Here is an 11,177-nt window from a genome sequence, read left to right on the forward strand (position 1 = left end):
TTTAGGAACATTATGCTTATTAGAAGAATACCAAATCTGTAAATTGTTCAAGAAATTTTTATGTAGTAAATATTTTTATTTAAGGAAGATTCTTTCTTTAATTTTGGTCAAAGTGAAAAACGAAAGGATTGAATTTGGACTGATTTTCCTTCATGATACATTTCCAACTAAAATTTAGGTGATATTATTTTTTTAATTTAGGTACATATTAACAAAATATTTAGTTTGACAAATATGATATGAAATGTCATAATTAATCTCTCTCTCACACACACACACCCCCTCTTTCTCTCTCTCTCTCTCTCTCTCTCTCTCATATATATATATATATATATATATATATATGAAAGGAATAAAGTTTGCATTGTAATTAAGTCAAGGGGAAAACTACTATAAAGTCACTTGGCAATTTAGGATAATATTATAATAATATATAAATTAAATTTAAGAGTAAAATTATTTTTTGAATTTAAATGAAAAAATATTAAATAAGATTCTTTTGAATCTTAATGGAAAGAAAGTTAATATTTTTCTAAGATACAACCTACTATCTTATCTTTACTGATAAGATTTTAAAAAAGATAAAAATAATAACTACAAGTAAGAATAAAAATAATCTATATCTATTCTGTTAATTTATTTTCTTAAACTGAATCAACTCAATTTTTTTTCAAGCTTTTGAATTGAAAAACATATAAATCGGATCATATCCAAGTTTTTGAATACGAAAAGAAAACTTCAAGGATGAAAATATATGAGCAGATACTCTTCTATTTTTTTTAATATATTATTGACTTAAATACTAAATAGAATAACTTTATAAAATTTATAGTAGGGAAAATAATAAAAGAAGAGTAGTTTGCAATGTGGTTAAGCCAAGTGGCTAAGCCAAGTGAGTTATTGAGAAAATGTCACTTGGCACTTTTAAGATAAAATCAAAATAGATTTTAGGACAAAATCTAATATAAATTGACAAGATTAGGATAAAAATAATATGAAATATGGTATATTTAGGAACATTATGCTTATTAGAAGAATACCAAATCTGTAAATTGTTCAAGAAATTTTTATGTAGTAAATATTTTTATTTAAGGAAGATTCTTTCTTTAATTTTGGTCAAAGTGAAAAACGAAAGGATTGAATTTGGACTAATTTTCCTTCATGATACATTTCCAACTAAAACTTAGGTGATATTATTTTTTTAATTTAGGTACATATTAACAAAATATTTAGTTTGACAAATATGATATGAAATGTCATAATTAATCTCTCTCACACACACACCCTCTCTCTCTCTCTCTCTCTCTCTCTCTCTCTCTATATATATATATATATATATATATATATATATATATATATATATATATATATATATAAGGAATAAAGTTTGTATTGTAATTAAGTCAAGGGGAAAACTACTATAAAGTCACTTGGCAATTTAGGATAATATTATAATAATATTTAAATTAAATTTAAGAGTAAAATTATTTTTTGAATTTAAATTAAAAAAATATTAAATAAGATTCTTTTGAATCTTAATGGAAAGAAAGTTAATATTTTTCTAAGATACAACCTACTATCTTATCTTTACTGATAAGATTTTAAAAAAGATAAAAATAATAACTACAAGTAAGAATAAAAATAATCTATATCTATTCTGTTAATTTATTTTCTTAAACTGTATCAACTCAATTCTTTTTCAAGCTTTTGAATTGAAAAACATATAAATCGGATCATATCCAAGTTTTTGAATATGAAAAGAAAACTTCCAGGATGTAAAAATATGAACAGATACTCTTCTATTTTTTTAATATATTATTGACTTAAATACTAAATAGAATAACTTTATAAAATTTATAGTAGGAAAAATAATAAAAGAAGAGGGGGCAGAGATAGTGTATGAAAATTTATAATTTACATTTACATAATAAATAAAATAAAAAAAATAAATAATACTAAATAATATTATTAATAAATTTAAATATTAATCTAAGTAGTAGAATAAAAGTTAACAAAAAAATTTATTACAGTAAAAAGAAAAACTAAATTCATACATAATATATTATAATCTATTTATATTATATTAAAAGGAGGGTAGTATACATTTGTATCTTCTATATTATCTTCTATATTTGCTTATTGCATGTAGTACAAAAATAATAATTATTAAAAATATATAACTTAATCGTAAAGATCACATTCAAATTCACAATTTAACACTGAATATTGATAGGTGAAATTCTAAGTGAGACTAATCAATTAAAACATCATATAAAAATGTACAAAGTGAAGGATAGAGCCAATTTGTTGATATTTATAATATTTATTAATTATAATAACTTTAGAGTTTTGAAGATGAACGTAACAATGGAAAAAAAGTTTCTAGAAAAAATTTTAGGAATAAGAAAATAGATATTTATGTTATATTAAAAGGAGAGCAATTGAGAAAAATATTAAGTCAAGTGACAAGCTAATAAAACGTAATGAGATAATATTAAGTATAGCAGATTATGTAATAAAGTAAAATAATGAACTGAAAGTAATTCGATGACTATATGAATCCTTTTATAACTTTATAAGATTCTTTTATTAGGTATGTTTCCTTAGGTAAAAAGAAGGTAATTAGAATTTGATTCAAACAATATGATATAATTCACATTCTTTGGAAACATAATTAATGAAAGTCGTTTAATGAATATACATAATCCAAAATTAATCTTAGACAAATCTAATCTATTTATATTTATATTTATATTTGTATCTATATTTATATCTATATATGTATTTATATCTATATATTGATCTACTCATAGATTTTCTTCTATATTAGCTAGAAATATGGAGGTAGAAAATTAATTAAAAAACTATAATAGAAAAAGATAAAAAAAAAATATAGAAATACGTAAATTGAGATAACCTATAACTATTTATATTTTGGAGTAAGTTAAAATATAAAATAAAACAAAATTTACTTAAGATATTAAAGATTTATTGAGTTTAAAAATTAAATAAATTCAAGCAGCAAAATAAGATCTTACATAAAGTATACAAATTATTTATAAGGTAAGAAAAAAATTAAATAATTAGTAAAAAATATTTTAATAAAAAGAGTAATAAAGTCATATTAATATTAAATCGAGCAAACAAATATTTTATACGTAAATATTACTACAACATTTAGATATAACATGTTCAAATAATTAAGAAAATATTTTTGTATGATTAATATTTGAATTGAGTGCAGTTAGTTTAAGTTTGAAAGCATAACATAAATTTTTGAAAATGCAGTCCAATTTAGAAAATAGAATGATAACAATTATTTGAATTTGATATGAGAAATTTATTTAATTTTTATCTATATTATATTAGAATGAGTGTGATAGAAATAGATATTAAATTCAAGCAAGCTAATAAAAATCCACATGACAATGTAATAATATTAGGAGTTAAATATTATAATATCAAAAATAAAGAATAAATAGAGAAAAAATAAAAATTCAGATTTTTTATCATAGAGAAAAGATTAAAACTAATTTAAATTTGAGATGAGAATTTTTTTTATATTGTGATAAGAAAAGTCATAATATGGATAAGTCCACTTAATTCAAGTCTAATAGATAAAATTAAAAATCAAAAATATTGAATAATAAAAATAAATTAGAGATAATGTGAGGATACTTATAGATCATATGTTTAGAAAATAAAATAAGGTAAATATACAATACTTAAAAATATTATTAAAATTTAATAACTTATAATTTTTTAAAAATATTTTTAAAACAAAATAAATATTTATTTTATGATTAAAAAATTATATATTTATCTATATTATATTAAAGAATATTAGTTGATAATGATATTAGATAACGTTACAAGTTAATGGAAAGGTACATAAAACGTAATAAGACTATATATTAGATTAAAAGAAAAAAGAAAAAATTACGTTAATATTAAAAATTTACTATTATAAATGAAAGGGAAAGACTATTTGAATTTGAGATTAGAAAGTTCTTAAAACTATGATGAGAATGCTCAAACTATGGATAATACCACTAAATTGAAGTCTTATTTATGAAAAATAATAAAAAGTAAAATTTTAAGAATACCAAATAAATTTCTAATATAGGTAATTTACTAATAAAAATTAAAAATTAAATTTGTATCTTAAAACTAAAAAATAAAGAAAATTTACGTAAGGAAATAATATGACAATGAAAATATTACTACAATATTCAAATATAATGTGTTCAAATAATTAAGAAATATTTTTTTATGATCAAATAAAATTTTAAAAATACAAAATTAATTTCTAATATAGGTAATTTTATTAATTAAAATTAAAAATTAAATTTGTATATTAAAGCTAAAAAAGAAAGAAAATTTAACTACATCTAATACAAAAATAATTATAAGAGAACTCAACACATTTGGAACATAATAATCAAATAACTTATGTATTAATATTTTATACTAATTCAAAGTTACAATTTAAAATAAAATATGATATTATTTTGGTTATAGGCAAAACTTTAATATAAAAACTAATTAAAATTTATAGTAAGGAAGAGATGTATAAAAAAAACGGAGGTAGTGTGAGGATACTTATACTTTTAAATTAATTTAAAAATAAATAAATTAAATAATTAATTATATTTTAAAATATTACTAATAAATTTAAATGATTAAAAAATTCTGAATAAGAGGTTACAAGCATAAAAATATACCAAATTTCAAGAATAAAATATTTATATTTATTAATGACTATTAAAAGAATAATAAGCAAGAAATTAATTTAATTATTAAGCTAATAAAAAATTATATGATAGTATAATAATATTAAATAATAAATAATACAATAACTATAAATAAAGAACAAAAAAAAAATTTGTGTAAAAATAATATGATAAATAAGACATATTTGACTTTCTGATAAAAATAAAGTGATAGTAAGAATTTTGTTAAAACAATATTATCTAATATGCTTAAAGAAGACAAATCAAAACATGACATGTTTAGTATTATTTAATATTGACAGCGAATTGAAATGCAAGTACTAAAATTAAGGGGTTAGATTACTATAAATATTTAAAAAAATAGGTTGTCTACTACGAGACTGTCACAATAATTTCATATCTTGCTTTATAATTAATATCTAATGTTGTATAATTTTTATCTAAGAGATTTATATTTTAGGGTTATTCACATATGATTCAAACAACCTACATCACAATTTGACATGATCTGTGTTCGCGCATCGTGCAGGTACTAATACTAGTTATACTCAGGGGCGGATCCATCCTCTTGAATATGAGTTCCCGTGAATCCAGTAACTTTTGTATATACCCTGAATATGTATTAAAAAATTTACTAAATATCTATAAATATTTGATTGTGAACCCATTTACTTATTGTATATTTACTTAAGGTGAACCCATAAGCTTTAAATCCCGAATCCGGCTCAGGTTATACTTAGTAAGAATTTCAAACCCTAAGACAATACAAACTGAGATAATAATAGCGAGTGGATCAGGCATATAAAATCCCAACATAACTAGATTTCGGTAGGAGGAGGACGACCTTTTTCTATATAAAGCTTTGCCATTCTTTAAGTTTTTTAGTTTATATCTACACAAAGAAACAAAGCTGAAAAATTATCCCCATCTTTCTCAGTTTCTCATCTTATTATTATTATTATTATTATTATTATTATTATTATTATTATTATTATTATTATTATTATTATTATTATTATACTTTTGTTCTAACATTCTTGATTCTTCTAGTCTTTTCATTATATACACATATAGCCATGGGATTGTGTCTTAGCAAAAAGTCTACCAGCAGAAAGAAAGAGCTCGACATAAAGAAAGGGCATAAGGAATATGTTTATTCATCAGCTGCAACTGCAAAAGAAGGCCAGAAGAAATATGATTATTCATCAGCTACAAAAGGTACTAGCTCACGGAATCGCACAGATTATGATCTGCTTAATTTAACAACTCTGGCTACTTCTTCTTACCCTACTGGCGGTGGCCACCACCATACTGGTGGCGGTCACCATCACGGAAGCGGCGGTTTGGGTGGCGGTCATCATCATGGAAGCAGCGGTTTTAGTGTCGGCCATCATCACGGAGGCAGCGATTGGGGTGGCTTTCACCATATCGGAGGCGGCGGTTTGGGTGGCGGTGGTCATAATCATGGTTTCTGAGGAAACTAGCTAGGATCAACTTAGGTCTTTCTTCTTTTAAAATTAGTTGGATATAGGAAATATAGTGGTGGTGGTGTGTGTGTATATATATATATATATATATATGAAATCAAATAGCTAGCTGGTATTTTCATCATATTTGATACTGCAAATTAATTAGGATCATGTCATGCCATTAACTTTTTTCTATGGCGTGGGTTTGTGTTCTTTTCCCTCTTTATTATTCTAATAAATCTTATTAGTGAAAATCTGTTGTGTTGTTAATTCTATATATGGGATTAATGTACAGGCATATATATGACTTTCTTTGTTTGGTGTAATTTAATTTTATCTTTGGTAATCTGGAAAGCATTAATTTGGAATTTAGGTGTTTTGACCAATTAAATGCTGAAACTTCATGTTGTTTTTATTTATCTCATTGTAGAATTAATGTTTAGCTGTGGCAGATAGGGCATGCTTGTGCAGAAATTATTGTTGCAAAGGATAAGGAGATTTTTATAGCTTGTTAGTTACTATCGTTTTTATTTCTTTTTCTTTCTAATATTCATGAATGAATGGCTTCCTGTCTCCGCTAGGCTGTTGAAACAATTCAGAACTTGAATGCATTGCCCAGCTTCTTGTGTTCTTTGCCCTTTGGCGGCTGCAGATTTACTTTTAACTTGTTGCCATATATCTCCACTTCCTTCTCTTTTATCATTGTTCACTTGTTGCTTATCAGTTTTCCTTTGTACCTCCTGCTGATGCTGGCTTTGTAATCCAGCTCTATTATTGATAGGCTTCCATTCTGTTCTCTGCTTTGCCACTGTCTTCTATTGTTGCTGTCCTGTTTTCTTCTCTACCCCTACTGTGTTGATCTGCTTTTGTTGACAATTGTGGCCTATTTGCATACATCTTGGACAATATGTAGGCTTCCAGTCATACCATATCTCTTGTGCCATGATTCTGCCCTTTGGATCTTTTATTTTAATAACATTTGGTAACACCTTAGTAACATCAACTTCTACCAATATCCTCGCATATGAAATTCTCTCAGTATTTGAAGTACAAGCATCTGCATATATTGGCTGGTCAAAACCACTACCAATTTTGCTCAATGCACTTGCATTCCAACAACATAGAGGTAAGTTAGGCAGTTTGATCACAATGGGAATTATCTTCAAATCCTCAGCATCAAAGTCAAATTCAGCAGTCCATGCCTTCATAATAACTGGTCTATTGTTAGCATATGTGGCCCTGAATACATCACCATATCCCTCTCCTCCAAACATGAAAAATTAATCACAAAATAACCAGCATTATGATAATATACTTTTGGTTTTATTGAGAAATCCCCTTGTCCTGCCACAAATCTCTCCATAGCCCCAATAGAAGGTGATCCACCTATGACATATACTATTGCCGCATATTTTCACTTGTGTACTTCATTATCAATATCCTCTTGTACCAGTTCTACAATCGACTCACCCTCAACAATAGTAGGCGGTATAAACTTCCGATCCATGCCTCTTTTTGCTAGATTATTCTCCTCAAACAGCATCAACCATGTCTTAGTTGGCCTTGGTTCAGATTCCAACTGTAACTTCCTCTGTGCACCTCCAGTTTGAGCTACTGTTCCATTGGTGTTTCCACTTGAAACAGACTTCAATTTCAGATTTACAGCTTGCATCTGTTGTTGTGATGGTCCTTCCGAGCTTGATACTTTCTGCATGTTAGTCGGTGTTGTCCATGTACCAGCTGATGCTTTGCTTCCTCCACTTCGAGCTGGTAGGGTTGGCCATATCTCCAATTCCGGTGTTGCATGCTCCTTTCCTTTATGTACTGATGTTTCCTCACTCAATTTCCTTTCATTTGTGATGTTTGCCTCTTTGACCCCTGCTTTGTTCAATGTAACAGTACTATCACCTCCGATTGCTAGAGGTTTTGGTGTAACCAATCTCACAGTTTCTAGAGTCCTTCCTTCCATTGAGTTGTTGTCTTCCTTAATCAGTAGCTTAGTAGCCTTCGATGGCTGTCCTCATGCTCTCTCCATTCTGGTGAGCGCAGGTTAGCAATTCACACTAAAATGCGCCGAGAAAGAAAGAGAAGAGAAAGGCAAATAGATGATTATATTTTTTTTGTAAAATTATAACTTATAATAAAATTAACTTACAATTTTACATATAAATAATAAATGCACGAAAATTAATTTATCAAAATTATACTCCAAAGTTAAGATGTAAAATTAATATTATAAAAATATTACATAAACATAATTAGGTATATATATAAAGAGATAAATTAAAAGAGTTAAAAAATAAAATATGCATGAATAGTAATGAGGGAGATGAATAGTGTCCCCCAATATTTGGAGGCAGAGGTGGATTTACTGTGAAAAATGTGGTTCACGTGAACCCATGGTCCCTCGGCTAAAATATGTATATGATGTATATAATTTGCAAAAAAGTAGTTATATATATTTGATGACATCCATGGTCAAAAAGGGTGAAGTGGTGCACTGAATTTGCCTTCTTATTCCTAAAAGCCAATTGCCTGAGGGCAAGGGATCGAATCTCTGCCTGAAGTAGTTTTATATATATATATATATATATATATATTTATTCTAACGCGGCGTTTCATATATCCTATTAGATATATCATTGCCCAACTTCTACACAGAGATGACAGATCCACACGGTTCCCCAATTCCCAAATATCAAAATTATTCCCTAATTCCTAATCTCAATTTATCCCAAAAGGTCACACGTTAAAAAAAAAAAAAAGAAGCAAAACCCTAGTTCCTATTTTGATTTCTTCTTGTCTCTTGTTCTAAAATCTAAAGCTAATTTTGACATCCTGTCTCCATTTACTCTCTGACTGCCTGTGCAATGCTATTTTCCAATTCCTCCAAGGTAAGGTCCAATCTTTTTCTAAACTAGTTAATAAGTTTTCTTGTAGGTTTATTCCGATTTTGGGATTTTTTTTCCTGTAACTACTGAATGAAGGAGATTTTTTCTGATTTAGATTTATTTTGATAACTTTTCTTGAGCTAATCCTTTTTGATTGATATTGAATTACAGTGTATATAATTTACTCTATTGAAGCTAATAAAATATACATAATATACAAAGCGCTCCTAAGAGCTTAGTCATAAATAAAGATAAAAGTAACTCTAAAGTCTAAAGTCTACTGCAAATTGCAAAAGTACCATATTATCACTACGAAGGACTCTTCAGTGAAGCAAAGTTTTTCTTTTTTGTGGTTTTATTTCAACAAAGGTTCTTTTAATATAAAAATTTCAGGATTATGTCAAGTGAAGAATTGGGCAGTGGGCAAGCACTTCCATTTGATCTCAAAGATAAAATTATCAAAAGTTGCAGAAGAACTGGTAAGTTTTCTTTTTATTTTAATTGAACTTGAAAGGGGTGTGATTCCTCTATTTTATTATGTTTGAAAGGGTGTGATTCTCCTATTTTCTTGAATACAGAAGGGGTGTGATTCCTCTTGTTTATTATGAATTTAAAAGTGTGATTCCCTTAGTTTTATTATGAATTTGAATTTTGATGATGAGAGATATTTGACTTTGTAGGAACATCAAAATGGATAAATTTGTGATCAGGTCAAACATTGGCCAATCAAGTTCCAATGGTAGTAGTCGGCCTTCTGTTAGTTCGAATATAGCTCCTGAAATCCAAAGAGGGACAATCGTATCCCCTCCTTCAAATGTTGATAGTGTTCTTGACCTAAGATCTCCCAATCATAATCCCAAAGAAAAAATACCGATTCTTCAGTATGCCCCTAATATCCGAGATAAAGTGAGGAGACATTATATTCAAAAAGGGGCTTGTCAACCGAGTGGCCATGCTTTCCCTAAAACTAAATTTGGGAACAAAATGCATCAATTTAATCCCGATTCATTCTAGGGTCCATATTCTCAATGGTTGCAATATAGCATAAAAAGTGATGCTGCATTCTGTTTGTGTTGGTATTTGTTTAAAAATGAACTTGAAAGTCGTGGTAATGCGGGAGATGCATTTACAAAAGATGGTTTTAAGGGTTGGAACAAAGGTACGGAAAGACTTAGAACGCATGTCTGGGGAAGTAAGTAGTATCCATCACAAATGTTTTAATAGGATGCAAGATTTGATAAATCAAGAACAATCGATTCAATCTTCTTTTCACAAGAAAAGTGAGAAAGTAAAAAGCGATCATCGGATACGTTTAAATGCCTCGGTTGATGTGGTAAGATTTCTCTTAAGAAATGGGTTGTCATTTCGTGGTCATAATGAAAGTGAAGATTCTGAAGACAAAGATTTTTTTCTTGAACTTTTGGAATTTCATGGGGATAAGCATTCAGATGTGGGAAAGGTAACATTACATAAAGCTCCAAAAAATGATATGATTATTTGTCCAGCAATTCAAAAGGATATTGTGGATGCTTGTGCTAAAGAAACAAGTAAAGCTATTATCCAAGATTTGGATGACGAATTCTTTGGGATATTGGTTGATGAATCAAAGGACATCTCACATAAAGAGCAAATGGCCCTTGTTATACAATATGTTAACAAAAGAGGGGAGGTGATTGAGCGCGTTTTGGGTATTGTCCATGTGAATGATTCATCTGCATTATCATTACAGAAAATAATTTATGATTTGCTTTTGGATCACTCGTTAAGCTCATCCAAGCTACGTGGACAAGGTTACGATGGATCTAACAATATGCAAGGAAGAATAAATGGCCTAAAATCTTTGATTTTACAAGATGTTTTATATGCCTATTGTGTTCATTGTTTTGCCAATCAGTTGTAATTAACACTTGTAGCTCTTTCTAAAAAGCATCCAGATGTGAATAATTTTTTTGATGTTGTCACTAACACATTGAATACTATTGGAACATCTTTTAAAAGCAGGGAAATACTTCGACAACACCAAGTAGAGAAGTTGGAAGAATTACTTAAGTCTGGAGATTACCGGGCAAGGATTGAATCAAGAA

The 11,177-nt window shown here is 27.6% G+C and overlaps 2 protein-coding genes across 2 annotated transcripts; one reads left to right on the forward strand and one right to left on the reverse strand.

The window, feature by feature from the left end:
- Positions 1 to 7,017: 7,017 nt before the first annotated feature.
- LOC104246568 (uncharacterized) lies at positions 7,018 to 8,171 on the reverse strand. Its single transcript, XM_070156029.1, has 2 exons — positions 7,673 to 8,171; positions 7,018 to 7,466 (listed from the first exon to the last, which is right to left on the reverse strand). Exons 1-2 carry the CDS (start codon positions 8,169 to 8,171, stop codon positions 7,018 to 7,020), a joined length of 948 nt encoding a protein of 315 aa, XP_070012130.1.
- Positions 8,172 to 10,204: 2,033 nt separating this feature from the next.
- LOC104246569 (uncharacterized) lies at positions 10,205 to 10,993 on the forward strand. The gene has a single exon (XM_009802382.1). It carries the CDS (start codon positions 10,205 to 10,207, stop codon positions 10,991 to 10,993), a length of 789 nt encoding a protein of 262 aa, XP_009800684.1.
- Positions 10,994 to 11,177: the final 184 nt, after the last annotated feature.

Source organism: Nicotiana sylvestris, chromosome 1 (assembly GCF_000393655.2).
Source record: "Nicotiana sylvestris chromosome 1, ASM39365v2, whole genome shotgun sequence".
In the NCBI taxonomy this organism is placed as follows: domain Eukaryota; kingdom Viridiplantae; phylum Streptophyta; class Magnoliopsida; order Solanales; family Solanaceae; genus Nicotiana; species Nicotiana sylvestris.